The sequence below is a fragment of the Emydura macquarii genome, unplaced genomic scaffold (assembly GCF_026122565.2).
Source record: "Emydura macquarii macquarii isolate MOO-44397 ecotype Brisbane River unplaced genomic scaffold, CSIRO-AGI_Emac_v2 contig_450, whole genome shotgun sequence".
Lineage (NCBI taxonomy): Eukaryota > Metazoa > Chordata > Testudines > Chelidae > Emydura > Emydura macquarii.
Window position 1 is genome coordinate 3556679 of NW_027130587.1, and position 13709 is coordinate 3570387.

General features: G+C 46.2%; 2 protein-coding genes across 4 annotated transcripts in view; one reads left to right on the plus strand and one right to left on the minus strand.

The window, feature by feature from the left end:
• Positions 1-40: 40 nt before the first annotated feature.
• PEX12 (peroxisomal biogenesis factor 12) lies at positions 41-6251 on the minus strand. Its single transcript, XM_067537791.1, has 3 exons — positions 5857-6251; positions 2981-3534; positions 41-2155 (listed from the first exon to the last, which is right to left on the minus strand). Exons 1-3 carry the CDS (start codon positions 5980-5982, stop codon positions 1756-1758), a joined length of 1080 nt encoding a protein of 359 aa, XP_067393892.1. The 5' UTR covers positions 5983-6251; the 3' UTR covers positions 41-1755.
• The window catches only part of AP2B1 (adaptor related protein complex 2 subunit beta 1), a 103155-nt gene continuing 95361 nt past the window's right edge, over positions 5916-13709 (plus strand). For 2 of the 3 annotated variants that reach the window (XM_067537787.1, XM_067537789.1), the window contains exons 1-3: positions 6471-6564; positions 9536-9593; positions 13527-13632. In XM_067537787.1, coding sequence (XP_067393888.1) covers positions 9557-9593; positions 13527-13632 — 143 coding nt within the window. In that variant the 5' untranslated portion in view covers positions 6471-6564; positions 9536-9556. Of the gene's footprint in view, positions 5957-6470; positions 6565-9535; positions 9594-13526; positions 13633-13709 lie in introns of those variants that run through there. The other variant, XM_067537788.1, reaches the window with a different exon arrangement.

The following is a 13709-nucleotide window of genomic DNA, read 5'->3' on the forward strand; positions in this document are numbered from 1 at the left end:
CCTCTCGAGATCCTTTCCAGTCCTATGATTATTTGTGGAGGCAGCAAAATGAGCCTGCCTTCCTGTTAATAGCCTATACCTTTAAAAGTAGAGGTAGCCATTAGCATTGGTTAGATATCTAAAATGACAGCTTTCACTTTAACAGTGTACAAGAGTTAGAGACCCTTGAGCTTTAGAGAATAACAAAAAGGGGCTTGGCTCTTAATATGAAAAGACTGTATCTAGTCTTTGCAGGAAGTTGTTAGAAGGCTAAACTGCTGTTTCTATCATTCATTATAATACCGTGCCAGCTGGGATAGTTTACTGCTGCCCGCTGTAGTCATTTCAGCAGAAAACAAAACTCAGACTTCATGAAAAGCCACTTCTTCGAATGAGCTACAATTAGCCCTGCTTAACTACAGCCGCTAAAGTGCTTTGGAAGCAGGAATCACCTTAAAATCACCAATAGTCAAATTCACTGCTCTGCCTGCTGTGTAATCACAAGGAGACCTTTCAGTGTGACTGAATGGGCATAAGGTGATAAATGAGGCTACGCTGCAGCTGTATTTGGTGTAGCCAGTTTAAATTGGGATTGGCCAAAATTGCAGCCTGAGGTTTGGCTCCTTTTTAATATGAAGGCACTACCCTCTGATTAATCTCCAGCATGCATGACTTCATTTTGATCCATTTGGGCTCCATCAACTGCCCATATATTAAGATGAAAGCAGCTGCCATCTGATCCAGTTCTTGCAAATATAAACCTTCAGATGAGCAGTTTGACCAGTGGTTTAAACTATTCGATAATAAGTGGAATGAATGTAGTTAGGTCCCAATTCCTTGTAGCATGATGGGAAGGAAGAGAAGAGCAGCTTTGCTATAGCAGTAGTTACTAACAGATTTGTGGATACATTCAACAAAGCAAATCTGAATTAGCACAGTTCCAGTTTTAATCTGGCTTCGGTCATACATGCTGAATAAACCCAGTTCAGACAGTGGGAGTCTTCTCCCTGGCCCATGCTAGTGCTGCTTGGCTTGCTAACTTCATCCCGAGACTTCCCAGGGGAGAAAAACCTACATGTATGACCCCTGACAGGAATAGTGGGCGGGCCCTCTTCTGAATTCCAAGATGGAGTAGCCTGGAGGCAGAGTTAGGAAGGGCATGACCCATCTTAGAAAGGTAGGAAGTGGCAGTAGGAAGTAGGCTGAGCAATGGTCTATCTACACCAGTTTTTGCCTGTGGTCAGTACCTGCTCCTAAGGAAGGAGCAAGAAACCCTGAAATGGGCAATTATGGAATAACCTGCTGAGAAGGAAAGGTTTTCCTAGCCCCCCTCAGTTAGTCGTTGGTTTGTCACCTGAAGGAGGAGGATTTATATCCCGTCCAAATTTTGGAAGTCTCTTTATCCTTCCTAACATAGCTCTGACTGGTCTCATTATCCTCAACATTACGTTCTGTTCAATCAGATTTTAATTCACACCACTTACACTAATGGTGCCTGAGTCAGCTTTGCTCTAGCATCCGGGAATTGGAAAAAGCAGCATTTAAGGCAATGGAACCCCTAGTGCTGCTGCTGAACTTAGCAGCCAGCTGGGCCTTGGAGCCTGGTGAGTCTGCTAATAAACTGTCCCTGTACCTTTTGCTGCCCTAGTTCAGAGTCTCCCGTGTTAGACGCAGTCCTGCTGGCACAGAAGGTGTGTTCAAGATAGATGAGAACCTAGAGTTGTACCTGAAACAATGAGATACTGGTTTTGTAAGTGTCAGGGCGGTGTACTCGCTTCAGCTTTCAGGGGAGTACAGCTTGACTAGATGTTGCAGCTCTGTAGCGTAGCCCGTGATGGGGCACCTTTGGTGACTCTTTACATAATTGTAGACACAGCGATAACAAAACACAAAGCCGGATGTGGAGAGGACTGTGTCGTTGGCTCGGATTTTGCGGCACAACGGGCACACTGTCTTCAGTTTGGGTAAGAGGGGTGAGCCTCTGCCGTGGTTTAGATGTACAGGTGGCGGAGGAGTAGGCAGCGCAGTCAGTGATTTGATGGTCTCCTGGTTCTCAGATGAGTACCACCAGTCCAGAAACTGCAGGAAGAACACACCCACGGAGAGACTGGTGGACAGGGATAATGCAACACCTCCAAATGCTTTTTTCACCGCTGATCGCACTTGTTCCCTAATGCTGCAGCAGGGAGATAAGGTACAGATAGACAATTAGCACACGGCCTAGTCACCCACCTGCAGACTAACAGCGCAGGGGTGGTCCGACTATATACCAAAGAGAGACTTCAGGGCTAGTCTGCTACGGCTTTTTTTTTTAAAAAAAACACCTTGTTATAAATGTGTGTTGTTTACAACACTATTTAGAATCAACCGAGGAAATGAACAACAGGTATTTTAGGCAGGTGTAATTTGGTGTATGATCTCAGCCTGTGTGGGGCATGGAACTTTCTAAAACTTGGAAAGTAATTCCGGGTCTACTGAACTTCTTAAGTGGAAAGACTTGGATTGAGAAGGATTGGGGCACAAAGGAATTCCCCCCAGGGGTTATTGTTTCAAAGCAGGCTCAGGTCGGGAGTGTCCAAAATTCATTGCCTTCTATTCAGGATTTCCGTAGGAACAAAACTGCTAGTCCCAGTCTACTGGTGGACAATTGGTCCCACCCACTTCTTTGGTGATAAGCTACCAGGGAGTGAATAGGTCACAGAGACTGAACTCCTGCAAATTCAGGCAGTTTGGCAACCAGAGTCTTCTGAAGTTAACTTTGACACAGGCAGGCTACTAGACTCTTGCTCCCGCCCCTTCCTTTATATTTAAGCTCCATGTGACCTTCTTTGAAACATGTTTCACAAGAACAGGAGCCCTGTTTGACGGCTGTACAGTATCTCTGAACATGAAACCGTTTTATGGTATAGAACCATCTGTGAACAGAAAGACAGCCTAGAATATTCCCACAGAACATTGCAATAATTCTAACATGTATTTGTCAGGCTCTTTTCTAACTTACCTGTGGGGTGGCTGCTGGTTTGCAGTAGCTGTGGCTAGTTTCTGCTCCAACGCCTGGATGTCCTCTACTGTCAGCCTAACCAGGCGTACACCGGCCAGGCTCAGCAGTGGGGAATGATGCTGAGCCTTACTGAGGATGTAGCACAGCTGCTGGGTGAGAAACCAGCCCTCCCAGGCCATGTTTACAAAGGGATAGGCTGCTAAAAAGGCCCGATAAAAGCGCTTCCAGGATGATGATGGAGGATGGATGGAATATTCGTCCTCTTCCCTCAGACTGGAGACCAGTTTCTCCAACTTTGTTTTCAGATAAGGGATGAGAACCAACAAGAGGAGAGACTTCCAGTGTTGCTTCTTTGGCAGCCCAGCACTGGCCAGCTGTTGCAGCCGTTTGCTGTCTCCCAACGCTATCCTCTTTAGGCCATAAAAGTTTTCTGAAAAAGAGGCGCTACACCTGGATAGAAAGTGCTGCTGGAGCAACAGATCCAGGAGGCTGTAGATTTCATCAAACCAACGCCAGAGGAAGCCGTAGCGGCCAGGATTGGATTCAGCAAGCACCTAACATGAGATACATAGAACAGGGAAGGAAGTGGTATCAAAGAGCAACTCATTTAAGTTAAAGCAGCTATGGCCTATGTATCCCACATAAGAAACAGTTCAGAAATCCAGACTTGAGCAGTGATCAGAGTAAGACACTGCTGCTAATAGAATTTTGGCCCTTTGGAAAATTAAATCCTTCAGTTTTCTACAAGCAGAAGACGGGCAGTACTGTATCAACCTATGACTTAAGCCAGATGTGAATTCCAGGAGTGAAAGGTGAATAAAGGACCTTTCACTGAAGCCAGAATAGTGATTCCCCCCACATTCCCCAATAATGAAAGTGTATCTCCTAAAATATTAACTCTTCTCCCTGAATCAGGGACTCAAATGCACTGTATATCTTTTCCCTCCATGAACATTTGTTTGATACAGATGCCTTAGTATCCCATGGCTAGAACTAAAGTAGTAGTATCAGCAACAGTCCAGGCAGAAGGACTTAAATCTGGGCACTCATCTCTTTATGTGCTAGAGAGAAAGGTGATCTAAACACGGGACTAGGAGCCAAGACCTTCTGAGCACCAGTCAATCCTAGTTCTACTTTTGAATTCATTGCTTTCTTTGGACAAGTCATTTAACCTCACTGCTTGAGTGTCCCCATCTGGAGAGAACATTTCCCTACCTCACAGGATTGCTGAGAGAATTAGGTAATGTTTGTACAGTGATCTGAGGATTGAAAGTGCTATATCAATGCACTAATTATATGTAATTTATCCCATGCTTCAATAGCACAGTGGAAAGGTCATCTGCCTCAGACCACAGGGGGACTTGCTTTCCACACAAAGGAGCCCAACCTTTCTTTTTGGAAGTCCACCATTCTCAGTTCCTGTGCCATTATAGCATCAGCAATGGAGAAAAGTTACAATTTGTGTCCTATGCTGAGTCAATGCATCTGCTCAGGCACAGGAGTTACAGATCTTAAGATAACACTTTGACCTTTTATAGAACCTTCCATTCAGCAATCATCAAAGTGCTTTCCCAGCACCAATGTCTTAACTCTCTCAACCTCTGTGTGAGTTAGGTATGCATTATCCCCCATTTTACTGATAGAAAAGCTAAGGCACAAAGGAATTGAGTGACCTATGGAGAGTCAGTGACAAATCCAGGAATAGAATACAGGAGTCCTGATTGTGCTTTAACCATTATCCTGGACCTCTTTCTCATGGATAGGCTGATACCAAGCATATTTCTGATATAGACATTCAAATGATGATTCAACTTTAACTCTATAGCTTATTTTCAGAATCATGATACAAAAATCTTGTCTTCCAAGATTCAGTCCACAGCAGATGCTTACAGTGAAGTTGTAAACACCTGCCAGTAGGTGTTTCCAGTGAAAATACTGGTATAATCCTTTTCTTAACATAATGCAGCTGCACTAATCTCTTTTGTAAATGAAACGGAGTAGCACAGTCATTGAGACTTCTATATTGGGAGGATTGGGCCAAAAAATACCTGATGAGATTCAACAAGGACAAGCGCAGAGTCCTGCACTTAGGACAGAAGAATCCCATGCACTGCTACAGGCTGGGGACTGACGGGCTAGGCAGCAGTTCTGCAGAAAAGGACCTGTGGGTTACAGTGGACAAGAAGCTGGATATGAGTCAACAGTGCGCCCTTATTGCCAAGAAGGCTAACGGCATATTGGGCTGCATTAGTAGGAGCATTGCCAGGAGCACATGTCTTAAGAGGAGAGGTTGAGGGAATTAGGCTAGTTTAGTCTGCGGAAGAGAAGAGTGAGGGGGGATTTCATAGCAGCCTTTAACTACCTGAAAGGAGGTTCCAGGGAGGATGGAGCTAGGCTGTTCTCAGTGATAGCAGATGACAGAACTAGGAGCAATGGTGTAAAGTTGCATTGCGGGAAGTGTAGGTTGGATATTAGGAAAAACTTTTTTACTAGGAGATGGTGAAGCACTGGAATGGGTTTCCTAGGCAGGTGGTGGAATCGTCAACCGTAGAGGTTTTTAAGGCCTGGCTTGACAAAGCCCTGGCTGGGATGATTTAGTTGAGGTTGGTCCTGCTTTGAGCAGGGGGTTGGACTAGATGACTGCCTGAGGTCCTTTCCAACCCTAATATGCTATGATTCTAATGGTATATGCAGAAGTCCATAAGTGGAGACGTTAGAAGGTACCACTCCCCCCGTGAAATACACAGGCCTTTGAACTTGGCCTAACGTAACACTAAACTCACTTGAAGTCATATTTTCATAGGTTAACATTTCTCACGCTCTAGAGATACCTGCTCCTCCCCAAAGTCTGGGTTGGGGGTGGGGGGGATCTTTACCTTGGCCACGTGCTGCAGTGCCGGTCTCACTGCGGACATCAAGCTATCCTGGGCCACCACCTCGAAGATGGAAGGCCGGTCCTCGCTGACTGAAGCAGCGGTGAGATGAGCCCCATGCTCCGCCATGGCTTCCTCCCTGCAGACGGATCCGGCCCCGACCGTCTACACGGTCCCTGCGCACTGGGACAGGCAGGAAACAGGCGCGAGGGGCTGACTTTAACGTTGGCAGTGCTTCCTCAGCCAAAGGGGAAGGAGCTGCGGGCTGAGCAGCTGCGGGCATCGGTCCCGCACGCCAGGGGCGGGGCGGGGCGGGGCAGGGAACCGGGGCGGGGTGGATGATCTGGGGGGGGCCCAGCCCCACACCTACCCCAGCGCCGGGCCCAGGCTGACTAGCGCGCGCCTGCGCCTCGCGCCTGCCGGCCCGGGGGGTATCCCGGGTCCCACCCAACGAGAGAGCAGCGCAGCCCCGCCCCGTCCGGAAGCGGGCGCGAGAGGCCGCTCTGTCCCCAGCCGGTGTCTCTATGGGCTCGGCGGCGAGGACACTCTAGGCGGTGGAGGGAGGGGGAACTCTATCATCCCTCCCCGAGTCCTCCGAGCCGCCCCGCTTCCGGTTCCCGTCCCCGGCCGCCGCCTCCGCAGCGGTGTGTGTGTGTGTCCGCCCCCCGCCCCGCCCTGTGCCCGGACCGCGCCCGGCTCCCCGCCGTCCCGGTGAGTGTGGGCCGGTCCCTCCCGCCCCAGTGGAACAGGGCGCCCCGGGGGGGAGGGGCTGGGAATTGGGGGGTTGAGGGGCGGGCGGGGAGCGGAGCAGGGCTGGCGGGGGGGGTCTCTGAGGAGGCCCGGGGGTGGGGGGCCGGGAGGGGCGGAGGCCCCCCGGGGTGCGGCCCTGCGGGCAGGGAGGGGGTTCGTGTGGGAGGGCAGGGCCCGGGGCGCAGGATGGGGAGCTGCCCCCAGCAGGCCCGGGGGGTTCCTCTGCCCTTTGCTCCCCGCCCCTTCCCCATCGCGGCGGCCCCTCGCCCCCTTGGGCTGGGCACCTGGGCTCCCCCAGCCCCACCGGGACCATCACTGGCCACACCATGGGTAGGGTGTGCCGGGCTGGCCTGGTGCTTAACCTGCTTCCACTGGGGCAGGTCCTAGGAAGATGGGGATCCCCCCCCCCATCGCTCCAGGGGTTTCCTGCTTCTGTGTCCCAGCCGGGACTGTTCCCATTGCAGAGTTCCCAGTTCAGTAGCCCACTCAGACTGCCTCAGTCCCTTTTGGATTTTAAAGAGGTTAGCGTCTTCACCCCCACCATTGCCCGGAGCCAGGCACACAGTTAGTTAGGGCCTGTGTGTTGCTGTTAGAGTTTCGGGTGGTCAGGGTCAGTGTTTGTCAATTACAAGACCCACAACCTTTGTTTGAGGCTGTTGTGTGAAACTGTCGATGTCTCTGGATGTAGTGATTCCTGTATTCCTGCTCTTGTCACTGAATTAGACACATTGGGTTCAATCTAAATTTGAATTTCAAATATTTAAAGGAGCTACATGCTTTTAAGTCAGTTGGGCTTCTAGAAGAGACTAGACCCCCACTGGGTATTTTCTTGTTCTTATCTGGGGATGAACATAGGCCTTTTGTTGCAAACCTCAAAACCATTCCTAATTTACCTGTTCTGAGTTGGTGCCGGTTAGACACAGGGCTGCAGGACCACAAAGATGAGTCGTCTTTAAACATCCCTCAGTTCTTGCTAATAAAAATGTCTTTTTTCATTCTTTAAAAATGTGTCAGCTCTCCTCCTGTTTTTGAATTGTGCAGAAGCTGGCATTTCCTTGACAGTTATTGGAAACCATTGCCATTTGTGCATCGCTGCTCTCATGTCTCTTTGTTTCTTGGGTTTCACTTGAGACTTGCTGTGCCCTGTAATGTTTGCTTAGTAAACCAGATTATACAGAATGCCATTGGGAAATTGTCTTTGACAGCATGTGTGAAGCTAGCTGAAACATAGAGTGAAGCAAAATACTCAGCACTGTGGGGAAAGGCAGTCTTGTATTGTATTTTGAATATGGTAGCTTCAGGGTTTATTAAAATAATAGTCATAAATATTATTTGTGTCTATCAAATCAGGAGATTATTAAGACATGTACTGTAACTAAATTTAAATAAGAGCTGAGTAATTTTATGACTGCTAATGACATTTGCATTGCAAGCTAAAATAATAAGGGTAATGAAATCTCAGGCTTCAGGGTATAAAGGTCACCTGTGAAGTTGAGCAAAGCATTTTCTTCCTCTGTAGCATTGCACAATTAGTTAAGTATGCATTATTAGGTTTCTGGCCTTTCCTTAAATAATCAGGTATTGGCCATTATTTGAATGCCAGAGTAAATCAGTACAGGGTCTGGGCCAGGGTGATAGATCCTGTGTATAAGAAAACTGAAGTATAATGAGAACTACATTAATTCTCATAAAAATGGTATTGTGCCTGAAACTTTAGTAAATGAAAGACATTTAAGTCCTCTTTCAAACTAGACTAAAATCCTAAACAGTATGTCAGCAATAACATTGCAGCTGCAGGTAGGCTGCATTTTTAATTATGAAATGAGACTTGTAGCAGCTTCCTCTCTTGGAAAGCTATGGCGATTGCTGCCAAGACTGGTAAGTGTCAGGAGTTTAAATTCAGAATGACGCTATATCCCATGGGGTTTTTTTTGAGTACCCCTCTCTCCTGCCTCTATTTTAAAAATTTCACTTGTGTTGCTTCTCCCAAACATAAAGGTAGCTCAGTGATGAGGCATGTGACTAGCAGAATTAGAGTGAAAGTGAACAATCCGGATGAAGGTCAGCCTGCTGCAGCTGCTGGGGCATGAGTAGGTACATCTGCATGAGCACCACAGACAAGATCTTGTGAGGATGTGGGCATATAGAGACTAACATTTGCCCTTTTCCATTCCTTGGCAGCTGGACAGGATTACAGCTGTGCCCAGAGTCTCCTCCACAGAGCAGACTGAAACTGACAAGGATTGTCTCATTACCTCTGCTACTGTTCATAGTAACTTTACTGCTGAAGCAAGAGCAGCAGCATTAGCATTATCTGGAAGGAGAGAAGATAAAATTTGAGGGAAGGAGGTTGGATAGGACCAGAAGCTCCGAAAGGATGTGTTTAGGGTAGTGGGGGATAAACAGCACTAACAATAAGTGGTGCTGGTCTGCTGTTCTTTTGGGACAAAGAGAGAGAGTTCAAAACCAAACTTATTCCTTTGCTTTTTGGGCCAGCAAGGCCTGGGAGCTTTATGGAGGCAGCACTGTCAGGCATGAGGAAAAGATATATCACTTGTTTTGTAGCCAACACTTCAGGCTGACAGGAGGAGGGGGCAGGCTCAGTCTGTTACGAGAGGATCCATATCTGCCCTCTTCAGTGGAGGGAGAGTCGTTAGGAAGAACAGAGGTGTCCCTATCCCAGGAAAAAAAGAAGGGCAGGAATGAAATAAAGGCTGGAGACGGAGAGCAAGAGAAATGGAGAAGACAGAAATGCACATAAGACAAGAATGGCGATCAAACAAAAACAGGAAAGGAGAGGGATTAAAATCGGGAAATTGCTTGCTTTTTCCCTTACGGTATCCCTGCTAAGCCTTGTTTTTCTGCATGTGTGGTTTGCGTAGTGGGTTGACAGCAACTGCAACTTCTATTCAGATGTTCATTGTTCTTGCAGGTGTGCTAAGGAATCGGAACCATGACGGACTCCAAGTATTTCACAACCAATAAAAAAGGTTAGCTTTAAACTGTTAAAAAATATTGGAGGCTCCTGGAGATGCTGGCTGGCTATTATTTTAAAGCTTCTTTTATGAACTCCACTCAGAAGAATTTCTTCTTTCCTGTTAGCTTTGTCTGCATTTCTCCTCTCAGTCATCCAGGGAGAAGTTCTTCAAAAGTAGGCCATGAAGCAATCACTGAGCCCTCCCTCCCTGTTTCCTCTGGTGATGTCAAAAGACAGGACTGAAGTGCTCAATAGTCTTGCAGTGCGCAAACTCAGTGACCCAAATTACCTTCCCTGATTTTCTGAAGCATCAGGGGAGCAAAACTTTGAGATTTGAAATGTCCAGTGACTTGTTTGGAGGTTTAGGGTCGGGCTGAAGGGTTCAGGACCATGGCCAGTTGGACAATTAGAAGTGTGTTTGGGTTGGCTGGTGGAGGAGAATAAGGTTGAAAGGTCTAGGCATTTATATGTGCACCTTTTTAGCCATTTGGGAGGCTTGTTATGAGCTCACAACAGAGTCTGTGTTTTTTCCTAAAAAATTGTGGGTCCTCTTCTGCCATCTTCTCAAAAGCCATGGCGAAATCTACTGGAGGAGCCAGATATCCAATTCATCCAACCCCAACCCAACTCCTCACCCTGTGTTCATGTGATTCTCCCTTGACTTTACTGTAACTGTGGCCCTAGTGGTCATCCATAACGTCTTGTTGGAAAGAGTTTCTGAAATATCTTGGATCATAGGCATAACGTAGCCATGATGCACATTTCAGGGAGGCGTTCCCTTAGCCCACCATTGTGGAGTCATTTGTCTTACCCTTAAACTCTGGTGTAAAGGACTAGCAGTAAATATGGAGCATGAACTCCAAGCTCTCCAAACTCTGCCTTTTCTATTGATGTTAGTGCTGCTGAACTGATCCTGCATTTTGTGGTGGCCAGAGATCAGAGAAAGGGACAAAATCAACAATCTCCTCTCACAGCGCCCAAATGCCTGAATATTTCTGTTCAATGGTCAGCATTGCCATTTTTGTTGCCATTAGGCATCAGAATAACACTATTGAAACATAATGAATTCATGTCTTTTTAGGAGTTTGTCTGCATAGGGACACTCAGGAAATTTAATTCAGATTGATGAAAGGTGTGGATTTAAAGGGGTTTAGTTAAACTGTATTAAATCCCTGTGTACATGCTCTTACTCAGAATTAAAGTGGTCTTAATTTGGTGTTAGCTTAACTCACATTGAATTTATCTGAACTGAATTAAGGCCACTTTAATTCTGAATAAGTGTGTCCACACAGGGATTTAAAATGTTTTAACAAACCCACTTTAGAAGTTAGTTCGGGATAACTTTCTTGAGTGTCCCCATGTAGATGAGTCCTTAGAGAGAAATAACAGCTATATTTGCAGATTCAGCCAGATAGCAGCAAGTTGGATCTCACTGGGATGGTTATAAGATTGCCATAACCTTTTTAAAAAGTATGCATTCTGTAGACACTTACACAGCCACAAGGAAAATGCTGGTGGTGCATACTGGCTCAGTCGGACTCTCTGGCATGCTCTCAATAAGAATTATGAGCTGGATGTCTTTCTCAGATGGCTGGCAATGGAAGCGGCCACAACATTGTTCTTCAGAACATTAACTTTTGCTCCTTTCCAATGGCCTGCTTGAGTCATTGGTATTAGGGCAGGGAACATACCTTACTCTGTAAAACACCACGTGAATTTACAGCACTATAGAAGTAATTATAACAACTCAGCCCCTTTAATGCATCTTTCTACAAGCCAGTTTCTGCTGCTGCTTCCTATGGAAACAGTGGCTTGCTAACATAATGGCCCATCATTGGAGGAAGTGAGAGGGCCATGTAGTTTATGACTATCATCTCTGCAGCTTGTTTCTTTTTGACTTCTTGGTCTTGCCTGATCAAAGCTCTTGGCACCCCGTGTATTCATGAATCAAATGGAACTTGCTAGTCCTCAGGATCTGAGCTAATGTTTAGGGAGAAGAGGAGGATTTATGTACCTCTCTGTCTCTCAGCATGCCAAGCTGCTTTGCCTTTTTTCCCAGACATGCCTGCCTGCTACGCCTTCCTAAACTTGCCATTTGGAATAAAACGTCTTTAAGGATATTGATTGCAGTTTTCTTTTAAATGAGTTGGTATGAAATGCCAAGCAGGTTGCTTATCCAGTCTCTGGTTTCATTGGCCCATATCACATTGCTAGCTTTTAAACATGATCAGCAATAGTGCCTGATACTAACAAATCAGTTTCCTCAATGTGTTCTTTATTGTTTTCAGATCCCTTGCCATATTTTATTTGTGGTTTAGATAATCGCCTCATTTCCTCCACCTGCAGTCTGGCATGATGGAATTAACAACACAACTTTCCATCCCAAAGGGAAAGTTGTCACATATAGACTCCTGGCTCAGCCGCTCCTTATCCTGTTTGGACATCGATCAAGAGAAACCAGAAAATCTGCAGGAGTGGAAAATGCAGCTTTGTTCTCATAGCTGTCCACTACCATGCTTTCAGATTGAAAATCCATGTTCATGTTTCTACTCTAAAGGCCAACCTCCCGCACCTCCCCAAAAACATTTTCGGCTCTGCCAGATATTTTTAGACCACCACAAACATCTGGGGGAACAGACACCTTTCAAACCATTCAGCTCTTGTATATTTCAATCATGGGCTCTAAAGGAAAGTCGCTACAGTAGATTGTCTGCATTGGTCTGTACGGAGCAAATGTTTGGGGCTGGAATGTAGAATTACCAGGGATGCTTTGACCCCCACACCCTCCACATAAACTCATCCTTGACTCCTGCTATGCTCTGTGTCCTTATTAGATGGCTTTGGTTTCTGAGGATAGTGGTGCCTCCTCTGTACTCCTGGGGAAATCAGCTGCCAGTGAGAGAAGGGTTTTCCTCCTTTCCAAACCAACCCTGTCTCACAGCTGTTGTCTGAGCAGAGTTAGGGTCTGGTTTGGTATATGTACATTACTCTCTGCTCCTAACTCACCATGGGTTTCATCTGATGGCTGCAGAGATCCAGTCTCAGCTGATTTTGCACAAGGATACAGATGGAAGAATTAATCTCAGGAAAGGTCTCTTCAGTTATTTCATAGGTGGTTGCCAAATCCAGGCATGATTCTTTCTTGAGTGTCTTTGCTTGTTCTATCTTTTTACCTCATCTGTTCGATTATTTTTGACTTCGCTGTTCCTGCCGTGCTTGTTTTGCTCTGTGATCTGTGTCATCCCACTCTTCCCTCATTTGCACTTGCAGGAAGCAAACAGTGACAAGAGTGAAGGTAGGAAAGTCTGGGCAGAATTCTTAGCTAAACTGAGCCACAATTTCTTACCTATTCTAGTCCATCATCTCTTCTAGTTTTTTTGATCCTTGTTATAGGATAGTTTTTTTTGTCCTCTTTCTCAGCGGCTAATTTAGTGATGTGATTTAGTGCCCCGGAAAGTGATGAGATTCTAACATACATTGTGGCTTTTATTAGCATATTTCTTTGAGGTCATGTCCTCCACACCATTGCTGGAGCACTGAAGATCACCTTATTTCTATTTGCTGAACAACACCCCCAGATGTTCTTAAGGTCACTGTTACCAACCTTAGGAGGTCATCAGCACTGCTGTTTAAATAACGAGTGGGTTTGAGCAATGTTGGGTCACTTTCTCTCTCTCCTCAAGCTCTGCTTCAAAGACTAGTCACTCTGCCTCTTAGCCTGTGGCAGAAGAGACCAGCAATCAAATTTGGGCCTCCCATTTTGTGATTTTCTATTTTCACATGCTGCGATTCTTCTTTGTCTTTCTGTAACCTCATGAATTATCCACTAGCCCAAAGATAATGGAAGCAGCATCCAGCTTTGATGGGAGCACAAGTCACTTTCCAGATAACCCTGAAGCTAGATTCACTGGTTTCCTGAAATTCAGACTTTTCCGTCTCCTTGCAGGAGAGATCTTTGAACTGAAGGCTGAACTCAATAATGAGAAGAAAGAGAAGAGGAAAGAAGCAGTGAAAAAGGTTATTGCTGCCATGACTGTGGGGAAGGATGTCAGGTAAAGACTTTTTCCCTTTCCCCTCTGGTCTCTAACTTCAGCATCTCCTATGTGGGAGCCTTTCTGTCATTGTGATA